Below are 24,637 nucleotides of genomic sequence, written 5' to 3' on the forward strand. Positions count from 1 at the left end.
ATTCATAAAGCAACATATTACCTACAAAGGTGGCATTCTTAAGGGGTTTTTTTTCTTCTTTTTTCAATAACATTGCCTTTAGTAGCAGAGCCATCAGTTGGCTCTCAGAGTTATAGCACACAACATCCATGGCTTCACATCATAACAAAGAAATGAATAAATGACTGTACCAGGTACTAGCAAACCATGGAAATGGTTTAACTGATGACTATGCTATGTTATATGTTGAATTATATCCAAGTGCTCTACAGAATTAAGCAAAAGTAAAAAGAACAATGGAGAAGATATGGACACAAAAGTGGTTAGTAAGAAGACAAAAAACCAGCTGGTACAGAGCAACAGTTCTCTCTATGATCAGGACTATAGACAATGGATAGAGATGATAAATTCTTGTCACATAAAGTTCTGGAACCTGTGAGATGTTCATGAAATTCTTAAGTACATATAGTTAAAACACAAAATCAAGTCAAATTTGATCCTTGTGTTCATTTAATATATTTGGTGTATAAAATGTAAAATTGAGAAATACATGATTTTGTCTAAATTTTGTGCAATATACCAATTATAAACTCAATGACTTGGCCACTACAAATAATTAGCTGCCTTCAGCATTTTCCAAGAACCAGCTGCCCCTAGGAAACCAAGAGTAGATAGAGAACATAACCACAACACTACTTCTAAATACAATGCTGTTAGAAAAAGTGTGTGATTTTGTCTAGAAAATATGTAACAGCTTTGCTCTTCTTTGAAATATTCATATTCCTGATCATGTACCCCCAAGATTGTTGTCTCACAATTTTTATTATTATTATTATTATTATTATTATTATTATTATTATTATTATTATTATAATCTCTGCTCTAATTTTCATGTAATTCATCAGTTGTGTACCAAAACAGGATAATGTTTGGCTGTATAATTGATGCTATTTTAATACAATAGTGGAAGAAACTCTGTGATATACATATTAGGTGCACAATGTTTATGTTTTAGTAAAAGAAAATCAACACCAATCTTTTTTTAGAAGTACATTATCACAATTGTAAGAGTTTGATTGACAACAAATGATTTAGTTGCTATGGTCTGGCTATATTGCTTGTGTGTGCTGCCCATTGCTGATCACATGGATTTTACACTCTTATTTCTCTTATGTAAAGTAAGACTATGAAATTAAACAATATGAAGAATAAACTACAGTTATGTGTAATTCCCAAGTGTTTAACTTGACTGAAGTCATTTGAAAATATATTAAATTCAACACACTGAAGAAAATGTTTGGTGATATGTGTGCCACTATGGGCACCCAATTAACCATTTCAAAGATTTAACAGAATTAAGTTTTCATATTGTAAATCATAGGATCAGTCTCCATCAGCCTGAAAGTAATTTTAATGGTTTGTAAAGCCACCAGTTTGTCTCTCAGAATAGTAGCAGAGACAGTAAGTTGTTTCTCATCCTGTTCTGCTAATGCATGCCTTTTTAGGCAATCCAGAAACTTTACTTCAGGCATAACCTCTGCAGTTTGGACTGTATCAGAAATGTATTATCCATACCCTACAAATATAATCAGGCATGTGTTGCACTGGAAAGAGGAAAATAGTCCTTCAAATGGTCCAAGACACTTACATGTACTTTCGGTGGCCATTTTGGCAGTGGAAAATATTCAGAATTATCTACTTAAAATTGAGATGATATATTCTTTTATGCATTTTGTAAGTAACTAATCATGTAAGAAATCAGCACCTCTTCTTAATCTCCAATTGTTGAATATAGTTATGTATGTGTAGTATATCATTAAGATTAATTTTTCCTAATTTCTCAAATACTTTTATTCCTGACAGATTTGCAAAGTGTGAAAACATTGGCATGACAAAGTCGTGGGTGATGAGTGAAGAAGAGCGTCTGCAGCTCATGAAGACTCGCCTCACAAAAAGGATGATGTACCAGCAAGGTGGCAACAGTAGTGGAGGCAGTGGCGGCGGCAGTAGCAGCAGCACCAGTAGTAGCAGCGGTGGTGGAAACAGAGGTGAAATTTGTGGGGGAGGGCGAGGACCTTCATCAGGCTCATTCTCTCCAAATGAATGTTCAAAAGAAACGTCCACCTACACCAACAACACTGCCTCAAAAAACCTGATGTCTCACAGCCAAAATACCCACAGCTCCTCCCTTGCCTATCATCGGCCATCTCAGCCAGTTGACTTGGGATCAACAGGCTCCTCTCCAAACAGCTCCCCATCTACTCCCATCTCTGGGCCAGTTACCCCAATACAGTATGGCCCCATTCCTCCACCTTCTTCTCATCAAACAATAGAAAGTATGGATCACCATCACATCTCTATCAAGCATGAGAGTCCAACAAGAACTATGTGTAGAGGTATTAAAAGGGAAAGTGAAGAAGAGATTGTACCTGTGGAAAGAGTCTTTAACCCAGCCTCTCCACAATACCTGGATGCTACAGAGGTTGAAATACTGACACGTGTGATCAGTAACATAAAATTAGTTGACCAACAATTGCCATATAATACGACCAAACCCATGGATGTAATGTCAACATACAAGCGATTTGCAGAAAGACTGACAAGGTTTCTACGACAGTTTGCAGAATTCAATTCTCTGCCTCCACAATCTCAGGGTCTGGCTCTTAAGAAAAACATAACAGTTATTGCCCTTGTTTTTGCTTCAAGCTTTATAAATGAAGAAACTGGCACCTATCATAATGTTCATAGCCCATCTCAACCAATGATCACAAGCATTGATATGATTAAAAAGTCACAGTCACCAGAGGTGTTCACCAAGTTCAAGGAAATTCTAGGTCTTCTTCGTCAGTTCAATGTTGATTCTAGAATGGCGTATTTAATTGTTTTGATAATTGTGTTGGGATTTGAAGGTCAAGAAAGTAATAAAGAAATCTATCAAACTATATTGGAACATTATATATACTGGAAGTATGGTGAAGCTTCTGGGAAATCCCTTTTTGATGGACTTATTCACTCACTTCAAGAGATTCGACATCACTCAGAGCTCTTTGAAAGCATGGCAATACGACAAAAACCAGCCATAACTGGCCAGGTATCTCTTATGAATAACAATAATGATGCTCTCCTAATGGATGTGAAAAGTAAAGTGGAAGCAATGACAGGAGAGCAGATAAGGCAGATGCTGAATGGAATGGACATTGAGCAAATGAAACAAATGCTACAAGGTAATGGATTAGAGCAAATGAAACAAATGTTATTGAGCATGGAATCAGAAAATTCACCTATTCATGCAGCTCATGCATCAAGCTCTGTGATTCAATCTCCTCCACTGCCCAGTCAGTCACCTCATAACATGGTGCAATCTCCTCACAGTATGGTACATTCTCCCCATTCTATGCTACCATCACCTCACAGCATGCTGCAGTCACCCCAGAGTATGATGTCTCCACAGAGTATGATGGAGTCTTCACACAGTATGCTTCAGCCTTCTTCATCTCCCGGAATTCTGCAGTCCCCAAATTTGAGCCAATCAGTGCATACTATGCTCGACATATCTCATAATGTGAGTCAAAGCCCAAACTCTACTGTAACACAAATTATCAATTCTTCTAACAGCCTACTGAATAATTATCATGAAATGAAACCTCCAGCATCATTCATCAATTCCCCACAATCTTTGGAACTGTCCCAGAGCCCCATTGAAATATCAAGCCCTTCTCCACATGCAATGAACCTAACCCCTTCACCAGCACCATATATTCCAAACCAGGAGAGCTACATTCTGGACCACCAGCTATCAGAGACCTCATACCCAAACCATCGGCAGTCTCCACTAGATGAAAGTGGATATTCAAACCCTCCCCTATATCCCCAGGCACCATATAGCCCTACTCCTTTAGGTGATCAATTCAGCAGTGCTTATCAAACACTGTTCTCCCCATTGCCATATAAGGAAGAAAATCAGAGTATCAGTAGTAGCAGCACAGGCAGCAGTGGAGTTGGAGTCAGTTTGACCTCAAGTCTCACCTCACCACTGTCTTCCCTTATCACTTCTCCTGCACCATCCCACTCATCACTTCAGGAATCTGACAACAGCTTGTCAAACTACCATGAATCTGAACATGGCAACTCTTTGGGAGCTGCTCCTTAACTTCTCCTGGGCATTTAGTATCTTTTATTACAAAAATGTCATATACATACAAGTAATCCAGGCAAGTTCCTGATAAAGGTTCCAGCTGTAGAGATCATTACTAGGTAATGTTTATTGTTGTAGCTTAGAGCAGATGTGACAGTTATCATAGAGTGACCTCATCTCGCATACTGCCCAAATCCTCGCTCTAGAAGTTTCATGTGCAAAATTCTTATTTTTGTTGTTATAGGCAGAATAAGATGCTTAATATTATTGCTGTATAACATAGAAGTAGGAATTTGCATATAATGGTTCTCAAGTGACAGTGATTTGTACAATAACCTTCCAACTCCGGCCATAAACTCAACAACTGAAGTGTATTACAACATTATGTACAGGTTTTAATGTACTTGGAAGATTTGAGTTTATCCCCCATATACCTACTTGTCTTCTACCTCACTCAACAGGTATCAAGAATACAAAAAGTGTTAATATTTCTGATGATTTCTTGTTATACGTGTAGCTATTTTCCAGTCAATACAGTAAAACATGCTGAGCTTACCACTGCTGGGATATTTAGAATAGTAAATTTCAGCTCAGCCACACATACATACCAATAAGTTTATAACACATACATGTTTCTAAAGTATATAACTAACAAGGACTGGCCATTTTAAGTTGAAAAATTTGCCACATGATTACTTTGTATTAAAGGGATGAAATTAATTGCTAAGAGTAACATTCTATAACTCTTAGCAATTATCTATTCATGACTTGCTTTGAATCTCTTTGCAGAAAAACTCAGGTAATTGGGGCCATGTTCAATGAGCAGTAGTTTAGTGAAATAAGTGGTTGCTCAGGTGAAAGTCACTAAGACCACTTTGTCCATGTTTATGAATAGGACATACTATTTTGCAGTATTAATACAGTACTAAATGAACTGTCAGTATGACAAGGCAAAAAAAGTGACTGATGGAGGAGTTTCTTCTGCCTCCACTGTACAAAGATGGTTTACGTATGGTGAAACTTTGCAAGCTCTGTTGATTATAGTTTCACTCACTACCAAGCATTTATAAAATGTTTTGTAAATTTTCTTGAATATATTAGCATTTAATCTTATTGACAAAATACAAATGAATTTAGCTTTCTAAATATTAATGTTAACCCTACTCTGAGAGTAAAATCTTTTACAAGAGTTAGTGCACATCACTTTAAGCAGTCTCAGAAAAGAAAGGGACATCTATATATTTCAGTCTATGTCACAGCTCATGGCACTTGAGCACTGTTATGTCAGCTGTCTCCATACAACTTTTCAGACAGTGCTTATATGACATGCTTCTTGGAAGTTTAAATTGTATCTTGTACACAATAATATAGAAACAGAAACAGTGGGTAGAACTCAAGTAATGTGCACAAATCAACTGTTTCATTATGTAGATGATTATTCCCAAGAATATATGTTATTTAACTTTTTTTTTCAATAAGTTTATAAATCTGCTGTTGCCTCATGACTTGAATACCACAATCAGTGAAATACCAAATTAAATTGGTTAACTAATCAAATTACAAAATCCTGAATTAAATACTGGCTAATTTGAATGATATTACCGAAGTTTCACCAAACCTCAAAGTAACCGAAACGTTGTCTTGTCAGGAAGGCTCACCCATTGTAAAGTTTTTTTAAGCAAGTTTGTAAGAGACATCCCTTTCCAAAAATATTCACACGGCTCAGTAAAAAGGACATTCATCAAAAGTAAATTTTTTTATTGACAAACAGTAGAATATATATACATGTACTAAATGCTTGATATAAATCTTATATTGACCATCATGTGGCCAAACTTTTAACTTCTTATGATAAATCCTGTTAGATAAATAGGGTTTTATACAGCAGCTTTTGTTTTCAGTACAAGGTCATATGGGAGGTCTATGATTCCGAGTGCCTATTTGGAGCATAAGTTTTTTTTGTATGTTTTAAAAATATGGATAGGCATTCAGAATGACATTCCATATATATTTCCTTGTGTTAACAAAATCTCCGGATACATAGGCCCAATGCCTTAATATATATTTTTTTGTGTGTGTCTGGTGAGGCTCAGTAGTTCAGCAGTGATGCACACACTGTTAAGAGAGAACATCTTATGGTCTGGCTGCAGTTTACAAATTAATATGATGCCAAGGTATTATTATTATTTTTTTTGTGTGTTTTTATTTATTTATTTTTATTATTATTATCTATTTTTATTTTAGTCTGCCAAACATCAGACCTCAAATACAGCGCCAACATCCATTTCAAAGTCCCATAAGCTAGTGCATGATGTAAGGCTCTCAGACTGCATTCTTACTTTCTTTTCAGCACTGAACATTGCTTCCCACTGCAAAGAACTGCATTTTGATGGTGACAAACATTTTACAGTCAATGCAAGATACATAAACATCAGTAAGTGAACAAGTTCTCTAAATGTAAAATAAAATGTGAGTAACTTTGTTGTAATAAGAAAATACAAGGTTCCTCATATATTATCAGTGGTAAGCAGTTGTCAGCTCTGAAAAGAGAAATTTGTAATATATTTACATACTGAGTGCATAAGGTGAAAAATATTCATGTAGACAATTACCTGAGCAGAGAAAAGGGTAGCCTCTATGTACACAATATCAGCACAGGTGTGATTATTGAGTCCTGCACCATTCTTGAGGACTTAGAACACACAGCCAGAATTGTGTACATGTTGGCAAGGCCTTGGGCAGATGCGAACAGTACTACCATGTGACAGGCTTGTTGTTCATGTACAGTGTCTTGTGTTGAATGCAAAATTCTGAATAGATACAGCCCTGCATGTGAATGGTTAGGTAAGTAGTCCATCAGTAAGAATATCACAAACTTGTTACAAGTATTACGTCTGATGTTTTGACAAAGGTACGATCACCAGAAAACTGCAGATTGCTCACATTGGCGACTAAAGCATAATATGTATTATTACTGCATTGGCATGTATTTTGTTGGACTACTATTTAAATAGAAATACATATACATATATCTATTTTTTGCTGCGTGCATTTGTTGTATATACAGTATGAACCACAGTTGGTAGGTTTCCATGGCACAGCTTTTTTCCATTACCCAAAACAAAGTTGTCCTGAGTCATTGTTGACATCAATAAAGGTGTTGAAATATATTGTTTAATTCAGATAAAGTGAGCAATAGAGCATTCTTGAATTTGAGATTTTGCGAAGTGCCAAGCAAACTTACCAATGTGTAGCAGATCTTGTGATTAGAGTAGTTCACCAACTTTCAGGATCATTTACATGGCCCACAGTGCAAGTGATGCCAATGGAATATGAGCCTCATATGAAAGATTTGTTATATATTTTCAGGATTGGTGAATTAACCTATATCAATGAGGTGTCTTGTTCCCTCCTTGTTATTGTTCTACAGAATGTGCTCAATTAGGCTAACTGCTGTTGTAACACTGCCCAAGGGTGATCACGTCCATCCACCTCCTAGGTGACGTGGTTACTGGGGAAGGGTATGGTAATCCAAATTCTTGGTAGGTCAAACTAAAGGTCTCTGTTTTTCACATCTTGCAAGAAACCTGCACTAATTAACCATATGCAGTGCTTGGATGATGTTAATTTTGTCTTGATTAGAACAGGACAATAAACCCCTTAAGTCATACACCTCCTACATGACTTGATCATTTCATAGCAAAGATCTAAGTATTTCTATGAAGCAGTCTTTCTTTGACCTTGTAAAGGTCTCTTAAGGCCTGATCAGTGATGTAAGAGGCTTGTAATGTAGAGTTCCATTGCTGGTTAATGAGGAAGTTTTTTTCTTTCTCTAGAAATATAGCCATGGCTTTAAACCCTGGCTCTAAACAGTTATTGTTTATTGTATAATACTAAGTTGTAAAAAATACATGCAACAGCCAAGGCTATTAAATGGAGACTAGGAGTGTAATTAGGGTAACAGGACTTAGGTTGAACTTGTGGATGTAATTTCATATTGCTTAAGGTAGGATGCATTTTTGTGGTCATTGTTCAAAAGGCAACTTCTTAAGTTGCTGAGATCATACTAATCTGAATGGCCACTGTGATTGTTGGGTAAGTTTAACCAAGTATTGTTATTAGCTGAGTAAGTCTGAATGAGCACTGTAATTCATCAAGCAGATTGGAATGCGATCAGTTCACCAATAAGTAGGTGTGCCCAGTGACCCTAAATCATCAAGAGGAAGCAAAATAATTTCATTGATAGTCCTCCTCTGTGCTTGAAAGCATCAATGAGCCGTGTCCGAGGTTTCATAATGGCACTGAAGTCTGGCTGATATTACTTAATATGCCAAATTGTTCAATTACCTTATATATATATATATATATATATATATATATATATATATATATATATATATATATATATATATATATATATATATATATATATATATATATATATATATATAATCTTGAAATTAACATTATTAAGTCCTCAAGCTGTTTTGCAAAAATATCAGAGTTGATAAGCCTGGTATATTTGCTATATTCTAGCTCCTACATCTTTTCACTTATGACACCATGATGCCTGCTAATGTGTGCAACATCCTTAGAATTACATACATACCTTGATAAAATAGCAACATAACACACTACATACTAATGTTGGGAGATCTTTCAAAAAATATGTTCCTAAGATGAAACCAGACCTGAGCCTGGCCACTGTGAGCCCTGCCAGGCACACCAGTTGTTCTAGCATAGACAGCAACACTGGTGTCCTTCATTGCACATGTTTCCTCAGAAATGCTGCTACAGTATATTTTCAAAGGTTATACCTCATAATATAAGGGTAAATTTACTATCACAGAAATTTTGTAATAAACTTCGCTGGCTTTATGTATGGTACTTTGTGGTTTTGTTAAAGTTCCATACACCTGCTACCTAAATGACTGATTTTATAGCTGAATATCATTAGCAACAGTACTGGTGAGTCTTTGTGAAATATATATATTAGAAAGCAAGTGACAGATTAAGTATTGGGATATTTTGTAATAATCAATTTTGTGTGAAATTTTCCTTTCAAACATATTATATACATCAAGTTTTGTAAAGTATATGTTTCTAAAAAGGAATTTCATGTGTGTACTCAAAAATTAGTTTGCATGTTCACCTCAAGTAATAACTGCATACTAGTTTGGTGAGTCATGAAATAAGAGCCACTGAAATATTTTTAAATATTTGTTATTTCAAACTATATAACCTAGTGCCACATTGAAATAAAGTAAATGCCAGTTTCTAATTATAAATCTACATGATTACACTGTACAATAGTAATTCACTGCCAGCTTCAGTAAATAACTCTTTCATTAGGATAGAGGGAAAGACTTCTTGTGTCCTGTTTAGAACCAAGGAAAAGCAGCACATTGTATGATGATAAAAACTTTCAGGTTCATACATACCCAGGTATTTTCTTCCTGGTACTAACATGATGCTCATAAGATGCTCACATGTATGTTTGCATGTTACAAGTAGGAGTTCAGTATGTACAGGGCAACTATTATTAGTATTCTACCTTATCATTACACATATTGTATACCCAGTGTCTGTTTGGTGTGTCAATTCTGGAATCAAGAGTATGACAATAGACCAATTTAGTAGTGATGACATAGGGCTATGAACAGTTGATGTAACAGGTCACTCTGAGGCTTGGATGTACTATTGAAAGATCCAGTTTTGAAAAGCATTTGTTAAATAATTAACATATGATGAAACTTGAAATACATAAGTTTGCTTAATTTCAGAATGAAGGTGTGCAGTGTAGCACCATCCTCATGTGTGGAGAACTGTGATCTTGAAAGTGCTCATCAGACTTCAGACTTCCTCAGAAAGTTTTGTATTGTGTGCAGGGCCCAGTTAAAAAAAAAAAAAAGCTCCTTGCTATATAATAGCAGTTAGGCTGGTTTTCAGCTATGCTTCATAAGTATGATACTGTATTGCCAGTATGTACCACAAGATAAAAAGGCAGCAAATCAATTATTTCAGAAAATGATCAAGACTCTTGTAACTGCTTTTGTTGTCTGAGGTTATCGCTGGATATTGAATGGAAGGCAGCAATTTTATAGTGCAGGAGGCTGGAGCTCCCACAGACTGTGGAGAGAAGCATCAGCAGGTGTGATTGGCTGTGATATGACCCAGATGTAGAAATTCTAAAACTAATCTTAATTATTTTGTTTCATTTGTGGGAAACACTCTAGCATAGTTTGACTCCATCAGATGCAAAAACTGTCATCTTAAGAGATGTAAAACTTAAATTATTTTAAGATTTAACATTTAGCATTAAATGCAAATGGATACATCAAAATGACTGAGGGGTTAGTAATACTTAAATGTTGCTTTAAGGATTATTATTGGAGCAGCTAAGCATATTCACTACTTGCAAGTAGAAAAATCCCCATTTTATTACCAGAGAAATGTTTACAGGAATTATTGGTGGTAATTTCTTTGTAAAATATTATCCTAATCTGATAGGGTTTCCTTATGTAACTATTATTGAGAATTAGAAATCTACCACCACCTTCCTTCCTTCTTCTTTTTCTTTTATTCAAGTCAAAGATTGTTTTGCTACGAATTAATTACGTGATCCTGTGCAATAATCAAAATATGTTTGTTGTGTTTTCTCCCATCCTCCAATAGGAAAGTGAAGTTAGAACTGGGTCCAGGGAGTTTGGTATAGACAAGAAAATGAATCTTGACCCATGATTGGACACATTTATTATCCAGGTCTGCATCCTATGTGCATCTTTTTAGTGCTGTCATATATTTTGTCATTGATATATATATATATATATATATATATATATATATATATATATATATATATATATATATATATATATATATATATATATATATATATATATATATAAAACACAGCAGTTTTCAACAGTGCTATTATTTCAGTGAAATCTTGAGGTACAAAGAATTGCAGGTAAATTCCAATGAATATACATCATTAGTGTTGTACAGCTTATAATTTACTGTGGCCTAACACTAGATGTTCCCTTTCTCATCCCACCATCATTGATGTAGATTTTTGCCTACCACTGTTTGACATATATACAATATATAGATATATTTAAAGTGTAATTAAAATTTTAGCTATTGTAATTCCAAATTTCAGTTTTACATCAGTAATTTTGAAAAAGAAGCTTTCATCTAGGGTCAAGGCATTTTTTCTTTATTCTAGTTTTATTTTTTATTTATTTATTTTTTTTTTTTCTATTCTTTTCTTCCTAAAACTACTGGAAAGCATGTTTGCAGCATTATTTTTAAACTTCTGGGAAGGGGTGGAGCACAAAGAGCAACCTAAAAAATTACTCCTTACACTATATCTACTTAAAAGCTTCCAAGCATAGGACACACCTTCATAACCCATCACTTAACCTTGCTCAAAGTGCATACATACCAACACCCTCATTATCCAGCAACAGATGACCTTAACTCCGTACAAGACCAGTTTGGTACTTTATTTCTAAAAGATTATTTTTAAGGTACTAATATAATTGATTTACATGATCAATGCACAAATGTCAAAATAGCTGTAAAACCTTGAAGAGTATCAGTTACTGGATAAATGACTTCATGGGTTTGGTCATACAGTCTACCCGGTGCTTCCTGGCATTTTGTGTCAGATAATTTTTTTTTTTTTTTTTTTTTTTTCTACCTATGGAATAATGAATTTCAATATTAAAAGTTTTTTTTTTTTTTTTAATAATTAGCTGATAAAAGAATACCCTGAGTAACCTTCAGGAGAATACTTAATCTTGCATCAAGACATTTGTGAGGGCAGCTGAACACAGTAGTTGCCTTTGATATGGCCTTTTTATCACCTAACTAATTTCCACACCTGCTCAATAGCTGTCTGGAAAATTGCATATTACTTATCAATTTTTTGCTCAATTATGTATTTTATATATTTTCATCATTATTATTATTATTATTATTATTATTATTATTATTATTAATATCATTATCATTTTTATTATTCTGACAGGTTTCAGTTCATAACAGTTGTATGCAATTGGACACCATTATATATATATATATATATATATATATATATATATATATATATATATATATATATATATATATATATATATATATATATATATATATATATATATATATGTGTGTGTGTGTGTGTGTGTGTGTGTATTACATATATCCACAAACCAGTTGTAAAAATTTTACTTGAGTTAATGTGAAAAAAATGGATGAATTATTTTTAAGGATTTTTAATACATTATATTAAGTCAGAATGATCTCATATAAGGTCAATCTTCCCATGATAATGAATGCATTGGAATAGTATGAGTAATAAATGGTTTAAAACTTGTATAGTGGCAGTGTAGAGTGTATCAAGAAGTAAAGGTTTCCCTACCTGAAGTTATACAAGAACATTCTTCTTGAAGAGGAAACAAAGTGAAGTCCAGTCTTGTGTCGTGTGTTTGGTAGCTCACAATAACAGTTAATGCTGAACCTGTCATGCTTTTGTAACCTTATGCTGAATGTTAAAACATTACTTTGTAGGGTTTGATGTACCTGAGTCATGTTTGAGTGTATTTTTACTAATTTTACCAAAATGGGAAAGTATGTTTCTATAGTACATACCTTTTTGCCATAAAAAAAAAAAAAAAAAAATTGATATATACAATGAGAAGTTTTCATGTATCTGAAAGTCAATTGTGTAGAAAGCCAATCTCAAACCTGCCTCAGGCAAGTCAGTGTCAAATGGCCTCAATAAATAATCTTTGGATGTGTTTCTGAATTATGATTGAGATGTTTTTGTACAGCTATATATTTTGGTGTTGATGTTGGTATGTTGAAAATATAGTTAATGTTTTCTCCTCTTATACTTCACATACCACATTTTCAACTTAATGCATAAACGTTATCAACATATTATATAAACCAATTCACCAATTTTCTCCATACCCTTCAGAAACACTCAAAAGATTTTGCAAAGTTTCAGATGTACAGAATGTTCTAAATAAAAATATGCTCTCTCTATATCCTGAGAAATTGGCTACTGACTAACTGTAACATGTTTGTAGGACTGCCTGTTCAGGTAACAGTTGAACTTTCTCAGTTTGAAGTAAGTCATTGAGAATGCTGTGTCTCAGAATGGAAACATGTCTGCCCAAATGTCATAGTGGAAGCTCTTGAAATTTATTTATTATGTGTTGACTGTATATAATGATTATTTTATGTAAATTTTATCTGGAAAGTCTTAATATTATATTTATTAAGATGGCTGAATAAGTATACTCCTAGAGTGCAAAACATTATCCAATCTACAGTGATAATGTCTCAATTTTTAATAAAACATTTAAAGTCAATACTTATTTTATTAATGTGACCTTTGAATATCAAACATGTAGTTACAAAATAATCTGTTATGTACTAGTGTGGCAAATTGCAGATTTTCAATTGCAAACTAATCTTGCACCAATGCTACCTGATCCACACCTTCATCTTTACCATAAAGCTCTAATAAAGTTATTTGTGGAAATTACCAAATGATTTATATCTTGATATTTGCTCTATTAAAAGATTATTTTAGCGAACTCTTATAATAAACTTGATTCATTATGTAAGGAAGTCATTCAGTAACATCCAAACAGTGATCACCCACTTTCATCAACTTTCTGACAATAAGCAAAAATTATTGTAAGATATGATAATTGTTTGGGAGACAGAGGTTTCAAAGGCTTTGCCTCCTAAATAATTAACTATGTACACTAAAGGCTTAGGAAAAAAAGAAAAGAAAAAAGGGCTTAGAAAACCTTCACTATTTTCAATATTTCCTCTAACATCATACTCATCAACTTTCATGTATTTTACCCCCATCTCAATTCCAATTATAATGAAAAGGAGAGAAGAGAAAGACCTGGAGTGATAATACAATACACCCTGAGTCCAGAAAGACACACAAATGGGTTATTTGCTTCAACATACAAGACACTAACAAATATCAGTTAGCTACCATTTACATCAATTACATGAATAATATGGATATGAATTACATGGATAATAGTATGATGAAAAAGATCATAACCACTATGATAAGACCAAGACTAGAATATGTAGCAGTGGTGTGGTGTCACCATACAAGCAGAAAGACGTGGGAAAACTAGAAAGAATCCAAAGGACTGTTACAAAGATGGTGTCAGAAATAAAGGATCTTCCCTATGAACAAAGACTGAAGAAAATGGAATTAGTACCAACTTTGAAGGATAGATGGGAATGAAGAGATCTAATAATGATCAATTTAGTAAACGATATGGAAAAGATAGATAGACAAGACATAGTGTTATTGACAGAGGATGAAGATAAACAAACAAGAAGACACTCCAAGATCATGAAAAGTTCGTGTTTGAAGGACATTAAAATGTTCAGTTTTCTGCATAGGATGTGGATATCTGGAATGCGTTGAGTGAAGAGATTGTAACATCAGAAAGTGTGTACAACTTTAAGGAAAAGTTGGGTAAAATTAGATAGATATGGAGACAAGTCACTATGAGCCCCACTCAAACCTTGTAATATGCAACTAGGTAAAAACACGCATTGTCTCTAAAAACTCCCTTATTTTTACAAATATTTCCCAGATATTCTTTTTAATATGATATTTTCTAAAAGAAATTGTAGAACCAAATTTTCCAGATTATAAAATGTCCACTTTTCTTCAATTTGTAAGCCTAATTGGTTGACTATAGCCAACCAGCAATTGTTATTCATAAATCAGTCTCATGCTTTGTTGTTATTGTTGAGAAGGTATAGGGGTGCTTTGTCCTCCCCTACACCCCACCAGGGCATTGCCCTCAATTTGACCAGGGACTGTGCCCCATGGACCCCTACTGCTGGGATTTCTGGGGTTGACAGCTATGTAACATGTTAAGTCTTACTGTGCAGGTCACACTGAAATATTCTGAATAATCAAGTTCCTTCTACTTACATGCCTTACCTGCTTGAGTTGTTCTTTGTAAGTTTATAATAATGACTTATTTTCAATAAAATAAACCTAATACAGACTTGTGTGAGAACAAATCTGACTGAAAATATCATTTATTCCTAAGGTAGATGGTTGAACATAGCCATGTGGAACACCACAGTTAATTAGAAGGTATAACTATTGTGAACAAACAGCCAGAAAACTGTGTGGGATTCCATCAGGAACATAAGCCTAATGAGGATTAGTGAAAGTCACGAACCACCTTCAAATCATCCAGTATGGAGAAGTGAAGTGGAAGAGAAGGACAAGCCTTAAAATATCATCACATGGATATCTTAAGTATGTTCAGCATTACAAATAAAGGAGATGAAAATGGTACCATTAGAATGAAATCCATGAAGGAAAGAACATGAGAGATGAAAAAAAGTGCACTGTTGGAGACATTTTTGGCTAGTCGTCTCATTGAGAAAAAGGCCTTGCCATGCCCACTTTGTAGATTTGTGCCAGAAACTGTTTTGTTTTAGTAGATTAAGAGGTGGTACTGAAGCAACAGAAGTTAATATAGAAATGAGAGTGTGAAGGGTGCTACACAAAGCAACCTAATATGTTATAGTTAATGAAATTAATTTGAGCTTTCTGTCTTTTCTAAGGGAAAGGGTGATAAGAAACCTAAAGAGTAGTAACACAGACATAACAGGAAAAGATACAGAAAAGAATGAGGTAGAGAGAGGCATGACTAGAGAATTTATCAAAACAGAACACAATGGAAGCAACAAAAAGCTAATAAACCTACACATGAAAACTTGTGTAAAATGTACATATCTAATTCCTACATGCTCCACTGTCATAGGAGACATAGAGATGTGAAAGCCATAAAACACCATGCCCTTGAATATCAAGATAAATGACAACACTATAAACACAAGTAAAAAAAAAATAAATAAATAAATGATAAATAAATACCTTAATCTCATACCTTTACTGACACCTGAAGGTGTTTCCTAGAATCCAGCATCATGTGAAACAGCCATTATTATATTAATATTATTGTATTTCGGTTAATTCTGACAAAATCTTGTTGATAAAACACACACCTTGTAAAGTTGCCATTGCCATTCACCACCAATTTTGGCTTTCCTCTCCTTTCAATGACCATGCTGGTGAACTAGCCTTCAATTTGCTGTCCTTTATCATTAAAGCAGTGGTTCTCAAACTTTTCAAACTTATGGAACTATTTCCCACTTCTGCTATTTAGCAGAACCCCCTACAACCCCTTCATCCAATATAGGTAAAGCCTCCCACATGTAACTACAGGTGCTAAATGGAGGTGGACTTTACATGGTCACTCATTATCTCTCTCTCTCTCTCTCTCTCTCTCTCTCTCTCTCTCTCTCTACTAAAATGCATATGATTTCATCCCTTGCATATTTAATCTTATCTATTCCTGTTCATATCAATTAATAAAAGTAAGGTTTTGTCAAATTTATATAGATTTTGCCATGGAACCCTTGATAGGTCTTCATGAAACCTTGGGGTTCCACAGAACACTGACCTAGAGTAACTGGTGCAACAGCCTACTCATATTCCTGACCATCTTGGAGATATGCCTAACATTCTTGATCTTTTCTTACTACTGATCCTCCTGCTTATGCTGTTACTTAATCTTCTCCATTGGACTCTTCCAATCACAATCTCATATCTGTACCTTGTCCTATTTATTCAATCCCTCCTAAGGATTACCAAAAGCAGAGATGCATCAGGCATGCCTCTATCATTTGGGGGAACTGAGGAGGTATTATGCTGATTTTTCTTAAAATGACTACTGCTTTCATGTCAGAGACCCAACTTTGTGTGCTAAGTACATAACAAAAGAGATAGTGTCTGGCATAGAGCCATACATTCCTCACTCTTTCTCTTAACCTAAACCTTCCAAACTTTGGTTTAACACAGCCTGTTCTCCCACTACCATGATAGAGTGGTTGCACACAAAAGTTACTTGAGCCTCCCATCCCCTGAATCTCATGCACTTTATGTTTCTGCCCAGAATCATGCCAGGTCTGTTCTCCAGCTTGCCAAACACTCCTTTATTACTAGAAAATGCCAAAATCTCTTGAAATCCAACTCCTCTCGACAGTTCTATGATCTGGCCAAAAAACATCTCCAATGACTTTACCTTTTCATCTTTCCTTCCTTTATTTCATCAGTCATCTCATCTGCCTTTAAAGCTGAACTCTTCTCTCAAATCTTTGCTAATAACTCTACCTTGGATGACTCTGAGCTTATCACTTTCTCTTCTCTTCCCTCTGACTATTTCATGCCTTCAATCACATTTCTTTGCAATGATGTTTTCAAAACTCAAGTTGGTCTAAACCATTGGAAGGCTTGTGGACCTGATTGGGTCCCTCCTATTGTTCTCAAAAATGGTGCCTCCATGTTTGCACCTTGCTTGTCCAAAATCTTCTAACTCTGTCTATCAGCTTCTATATTTCCTTCTTGCTGGAAGTTTGCCTGCCTACATTCAGCCTGTTCCTAAAAAGATTGACCATTCCAATTCCTCAAACTACCAATCTATAGCTCTAATCTCTTGCTTATCATTTTTTTTTTTTTAATCTATCCTGTCACTTCACAATTTTCTATCTGATTGCCAGTATGGCTTCTGTCAAGGACTTTCTGCTCGTGATCTTCTGGCTATCCTTACTGAGTCTTGGTCTTGGTTTCTTTTTCTTCTTTGAAGGCGGGTTCACACGTGCCAATTTTCGACTGAAATTTTACGTAGGTAGAGTTTCCGACTCAATATCGAAGCCAAGCGACTGGAGAAAGCAGTCGTAAAACAATACCAACATGGAGGAATAAAAATTCAGAAAACAAAAAGAAAAAGACCTGGATATTTAAAAAAAAAAAAAGACAATTTGGCACTGGAAAACAGGTAAACAATATAGTTGGGGAAACATATGAGTTACTAAGAAAAATTAAAAGGGCATTTGCCTACATAGATGAAGCGATGATGAAAAACTTACAGAATACTACATGATTCGACCTAGAGTAGAATATGCTGCACTTATATGGTCACTATATAATAAAAAAGATATAAGGAAGATAGAAAGGATTCAACGAGCTGCAACCAAAATGGTTCCAAATTTGAGAGCCTTAACTTAAAGGCGGGTTCACACGTGCCAATTTGCTACTGATATTTTACGTACCTTGAGTTAAAATTCACAATCGGTGCCTAGCGACTGCAGAAAGCAGTCGCAAAACAAGATCAACATGTTGGTCTTGGTCTTGCGAGTCGATTTGCGACTTAATCTATGTCATGACGTCACGAAGTAAGCTTTGAAAGTGTGGTCTCCAGATATAGAGAAGAAGTTTGAGCTGGTGAGGGAAAAAGAACACATCTAGGACCCTAGAAATGAATTATACAGTAAATAAAAGCTTGCGTCGTTCAGCGAAATAGCTGCCACTTTACAAAAACTGTTTCCATCAATGCAGGGTGTTGTCCGAGTCGAGGATTGAAGACTTGTCAGGATTTAATTTGATCGCAATATTGCATAATCTTCTTAAGATAACAATTTTTTTATGATAAATGTAGGCTAATTTAGAGTGTGGTAGACATACCTTTCTTTCCTTCTACTTAGCCAGGGACGTATCCACAGGCATTTTCTTTTCTGTTGACTCTTCCGGTACGCCAAAAGAAAAACAACCACAGCTTCAGCATCGTCACTGGAGGAAGACATCTTGGCGGGTAGCTGTTTGTTTACATTCACTTCCCGCCAAGGCACCAACTAGTCGATACTTTCCAGGTGCTACGTGTGACACTTTCCGATTAGAAGGGAAACTTTACTTACGTAAAATATAAGTCGCAAATTGGTACATGTGAACCTACCTTTCATGAGGACAGATTAAAAAGAATAAAACTTCCAACACTGCAACTGAGGAAAGAAAGACGGAACCTAATTATTATATAAAGGGCATGGAAGGGAATGGACTAAGTCGATAAAATAGATTTGGTGTGGGACTCAAGAAATACAAGGGGACACGGTATGATATTGAAAAAGACCGCGTGTAAAAGAGACACCAAGAAATATAGTTTTCCAAACAGAAGCATAGAAATATGAAACAATTTGGATGAAACAGTGTTTCAAGCAAGAAATACTCATGACTTTAGGGCTAAACTGGGTACAACTATAGATATGGAGACAGGACAGCACGAGCATAGCTTTTTTCCTGTAAAACACAAGTAGGTAAATAGTAAATACAACTAAGTAAAAATACACACACACACACACACACACACACACACAAAAAAAAAAAAAAAAAAAAAAAAAAAGGGGGCCCTAATAGTGAAACGGAGATATTGTTTTTGCTCTCCTTTGTCGGGCTACAGAATATCATCACGATGCTGTAAATAAAATATCAATAGAGAGAGGAGTTAAGGGAGAGTTCTTTCGTTGGATGGATAGGATTATATCTGGGTTAAGGTCTGGTGACTGCTGGCATCCCTCAAACCGCACCACTGAGAAGTGACAGTATGTCTATTCTATAGTAGTGTCGACTTCTGCGCTGTGAAAAGAATAAACAGCCTTGAAAACTTTACTAATCGTGTCTGCTACTGTCGAAGTGTTTCACAATATGATTCATTGTCTCGAATCTTCTCCCAGTCAAGACCAGTGTATCCTGCACGTGTGGTGCCTTCCACCATGCCTGATAGAGAGATGTTGAGCTGTGGCGGTGGTGGAATACTGCAGGAGTGAAGGTAAGAGTTTGCTAATGAAAAGAATGCTTATTGATTTTTGTGGGTGTAGTTAAATAATGTGTACCTCGTGGGATTGTGAGTGATGAGGTTGGTTAGGTCATTAAGTAATTAGGTTAGGCAGATGTGACTGGAATAGTAATAGGTTTAAAATTATCTAGTTGAAGTTGTAAGGGTTATCAAGGGTGTTTTTATGGATCCAGTGACAGATTGACAAGATTTCTGCATTAGTCACATGAGAAATGTTCTTTATAAAGCCTTTAGTTGTATGGGTTTTTAAGAGTGTTTTTAAAGTGAAGTAATGTGATGAAGTCAGGTGAGGTGATATGACTAACCAGGTCGTTAACTAGGTGAGATGATTAGGTTGAGCAGATGTGATTAGCACAATATTTGCTAGGTAATGGCGGTGGTTAACAAGCTATAGATGTGATCATTAGAATGCAGGTAAGTTAATAGTAGTTAAGCTTGTCAGATGAGATAAGGTGAGCAGGTGGTTGGTTGTTTGCATGTCTAGATGAAAGACAACCTTACGAAATGATGTGTTAAGTGATTATTAAGAATTAACATGATGTTCACCAGGTAGACGTTGTTGAATAGGTGTGCGTCTGTGACCTTGGTTATCTTGAGCTTGCTCCTTATACTTGCTCAAGGCTGTGGTTAGGATGGTAGCAACTGATGTTAAGTACTACTGCTCATTATATTAACCTTTAGTCATTTATGGTCAATTATTGTATACATGGTGATTAATAATTGACATGTATTGTATATAGGCATATGAATTCGCATTATGGAGTATTTACTATTATTGATAATGCATAGAGTACAGTATGTATGTGCGTATAGTAAACATACTGCATACATACATACATATAATACAGCACAGTATTGTGATGGAAGATTAAAGGTTGGAATGGATATCACAGGCAGCCAGCCAGCCAGCCAGCGGCCCATGGAGCGCTGGTGAGGGTTGTAGCTGTGGCCGCGGCTGCTACAACTGCTACTATCTAACTACTACTATACCAGTTTTTCACTTCATTAAGAACATCGTCAATAATGACCCATGTCTGTTATTATTTATTACAACTGACTGTTGATTTATTATTGTTATTGATTGTAATATTGTATTATTATTGACATTTTCTTGTGAATATTATTGTCATTACTCCTTTTTGTTGTTAGTTTATCATTATCTCTATTACAAGTATCATTATTCTTACCGTGATGAGTATGGTACATAATGATTAATATTGAAACATGTTTCATAATAGTTTAAAAACAGATCATGACTGTGCTGGCTAACCAGTAATGCGCATCGTCCATAAGAAACCATACAGGTTTAAAGGACAAAGTTTTCACTAAAATTATGTGCTAATTTGTTTTGCAAATATGTGAAATAAAATCACAATTTTTTTTTCTCCTGCAACGCTTCCTCCACCCGTTCTGTGTGTGTGTGTGTGTGTGTGTGTGTGTGTGTGTGTCTATTCACGGTCGCCTGCTGCTCACCCAACCAGCCTTCGCATTACGGAGCGAGCTCAGAGCTCATAGACCGATCTTAGGGTAAGACTGAGACCACACCACACTCTACACACAGAGAGCGAGGCCACAACCCCTCGAATTACATCCCGTACCTACTTGCTGCTAGGTCAGCGTTTCCCAACCGACCATAGCACTCCATGTTGTCATGTCTAAGCAGTCCAGCACCCCTAACTAATATCTTGTTCTTAGAAGGATAAAAGAAAGTGAAGTGTGTGCATCACTTCCCAGCACCCCTTATAATTAATTTCAGCACCCCCAAGGGTGCACCCCAGGTTGGGAAACGCTGTGCTAGGTGGACAGGGGCTACACATTTAAGAGGCTTTCTCATTTGCCTCGCCGCGCCTGGTACTCGAACCCGGGCCTTCTAGGTTGTGAGGCGAGTGTGTTAACCACTATTTTACGCGTGTGTGTGTGTGTGTGTGTGTGTGTGTGTGTGTGTGTGTGTGTGAGGAGCTCACTGTGGTGATAGCCAGCTTGGGGTGTGGTGGGATCCAGAGATGCAAGCTTTCCTACTGCTGTTGTGTTGGCATCACCGGTGTGTATGAGTGCGTGGACGCTGAGCGAGGCCGGAGGCTTCTGAGGTGAAGCACGCTGGTGGAAGTGGTGGTGATGGTTGTTCTGGTGGTAGTACTGGTGCTGAAATATCAGTGTGGTGGTCGTGGTGGTGCCGGCAGTGATTGCAGCAATGGTGACGGAGACAGCGGCGGCGGCGGTCGTCATGGGAGTTCATGTCCGTGGCGGCCGTGAGGTGGTGTGAGATGTGGGAGTACTGCTGTTCATGTGTTGTCATGATATGCCATCATCCTGTTTGGGGGAGAAGTCCATCAGTCAGTTAGTGGTGGTGGTGGGAGGTACGAGGGAGTCCTGAGGAGTGCTGAGCGTGTGATGTGTGGTAAGGTGCTGAGGAGGACGTGAGATGAATGTGGAAACATGACTAAGCAAGGGGTAGGAGATATTATAAGGTGACATGTGGTGTGCGTGCGCACGTGTGTAGGAATCACCTAATGGATCACCGGCCGCCACTGTGGCGATGCGTGTGTTATCTTTGCTCACGCTTTTATATGGGTGTGTATGGGACTTATATCCACGCAAGACAAGCACAGTCATCAGTTGTTATTGTGATTGTGTAGCACATCATTATTAATTTTAATAAATAAAATACTGAATATTTGAAACCTCTCGCCCGTATTACCTCCGCCTCGCACACTTCCGCATGTACGGTAAGAGCATATCAGCCTGCTCTTTCTTTTTTTTCAAGTAGATACTGAGAATTTTACGTTAATCAATAGAACCATAAAAAAAGGCACCATTAAAAACTCGCGTCATTTCAACTAGTGGCCATTAAAAATGTTTCTTTTCTCCATAATCCATAAATGTTGTTCTATATGTAATTAGATTTATAAAAAAACGCCACTTAAAAACCATTGTTACCTTAAAATAGAACCTTTGAAAGAGTTTTTATCTTGTCAATAATGCTGAAATGCTGTTAATCTGTCACTAGAACCATTAAAACCCTTAAAACCCATGGCATTTCATAAATCGTTTGACATTGAGATAGCTCTCAAAATATATTCTTTTATGTCATTCTGTCCAGTAAATGCTTGAAAAAAAATTCCAAATAATTTATTATGCTTAGAGCGTGTTTCGCTTTTGATAAGCTAAATGTGTGGACTTTTATAGAGTGACTTATAGTGCCGTTGAAGTGTGTGAAAGTTGTGTATACAAAGGAATTATTACTTATTTCAGCGTGCTGTGAAGTTTTAATGTGTTCTGAAAGTAGTTCATATTTTAAAATAAGTGTTTCCGATCGTTTTGATTAATATTGATGGGCGTTAGAATTGTGTTTAAGCTTGTCAATATTATAATACTTTTATTTACGGTGTTTTATGATTTTTTTTTTTAATTATTAGTTAACCAGGCAATAATATTTTTTTTTAGGAATTACTTTTGATTGATGACAAGTCAGCATTTATGGAGCATTCGTATCCAACTGCCTTTATGTGAATCGGCATTTTCAAAATGATTTACGGAACGTATATGTGTGACGTCATTAACGGGCCGCGCCCACTGGCTGGACCAAGACCTAGACCTGGCTCCCTCATGCACGGTGCAAGCGCGCGCGCGCGCGCGCGCGTGTGTGTGTGTGTGTGTGTGTGTGTGTGTGTTTGTAATTCACCTCACCTCGGTCGTCTGCTGGTCACCCAGCCAGCTTTCCCAAGTGCAGAGCCAGAGCTCGTAGACACGGACACACACGCATACACACACCATAGTGTGTGTGTGTGTGTGTGTGTGTGTGTGTGTGTGTGTGTGTTATCTTCCATTGTTGAGATGGTGATGCAATGTGTGTGTGTGTGTGTGTGTGTGTGTGTGTGTGTGTGTGTGTGTGTGTGTGTGTGTGTGTGTGTGTGTTTTAGCTCCTTCAATACTAGGATACATTTTTACCTTCAGTTTGTGTAAAATTAGAACTTTTTATTGACATTAGGAAGGGTCTGTGGGTGGTCAGAAGATTAACGGCTACAGTCTTCACTATTTTATTCCCCAACATAAGTTTCTGAAGCTGTATAAAGCCATGAAAAAGTAAGAAAAATGAATGTGGAAACGCGTTATGGTATTCAAGGGGTTAAACACGTCTCCACCCGTCTTTATCTACTTATATTGAGTATCAGTGAGTCAGAAGGGAGCTGCCCCCTCCTTCCCGCGGTATGCTGTGATCTGCAAAGCTTTCAGTATAATGTTGGCAGGTGTTGGCAGGAGTTGATGGTTAGCATGGGTTGTTGAAAGATTGTTTGGGCTTGATAATGGTTAGAAGTAGCACTGACATCCTTGAGACGTATTGGTGTGTGGATTGGCATGGTTAGTGGTTGTGTAAGGGAGGGAGAAAGAGTGGTGGTGAGTGTTTAGGATTTGTGTTGTGATGTGCCACTTTCACTACTGGTTGGTATTAGAGAGAGAGAGAGAGAGAGAGAGAGAGAGAGAGACACACACACACACACACACACACACACACACACCCGAGTACCTGTAGGATAGGTTGTGACGGGGAGGCACCTTCCTATGGCTACTGTCCTAACCCTTCTGTGCCCTTAACCGCGCATCACCCGTGTTCACCACCGCCAACACAACATTCACCTCTACCGCACCCAGGGTGTGCCGGTGCTACCCATGTCGAGCGTCTCTGCCACACACCTGTGCTCTTGCCACAGTATAACAGTGGCAGTCCCAAAGGTCTCCCGCTCTGTGCACC

The 24,637-nt window shown here is 36.5% G+C and overlaps 1 protein-coding gene and 1 long non-coding RNA gene across 5 annotated transcripts in view; both read left to right on the forward strand.

Moving 5' to 3' along the window:
* Positions 1–8,457, forward strand: part of LOC123504105 — a 77,160-nt gene extending 68,703 nt beyond the window's left edge. For all 4 annotated transcript variants that reach the window (XM_045254418.1, XM_045254417.1, XM_045254421.1 and 1 more), the window contains one exon: positions 1,843–8,457. In XM_045254418.1, coding sequence (XP_045110353.1) covers positions 1,843–4,129 — 2,287 coding nt within the window. In that variant the 3' untranslated portion in view covers positions 4,130–8,457. The remainder of the gene's footprint in view (positions 1–1,842) is intronic.
* Positions 8,458–19,671: 11,214 nt separating this feature from the next.
* On the forward strand, positions 19,672–21,266 carry LOC123504091. The gene is made up of 2 exons (XR_006674698.1): positions 19,672–19,860; positions 20,781–21,266. It is a non-coding gene; the product is annotated as an uncharacterized LOC123504091 (long non-coding RNA).
* The last annotated feature ends 3,371 nt before the right edge of the window (positions 21,267–24,637 follow it).

Source organism: Portunus trituberculatus, chromosome 15 (genome assembly GCF_017591435.1).
Source record: "Portunus trituberculatus isolate SZX2019 chromosome 15, ASM1759143v1, whole genome shotgun sequence".
NCBI lineage: Eukaryota > Metazoa > Arthropoda > Malacostraca > Decapoda > Portunidae > Portunus > Portunus trituberculatus.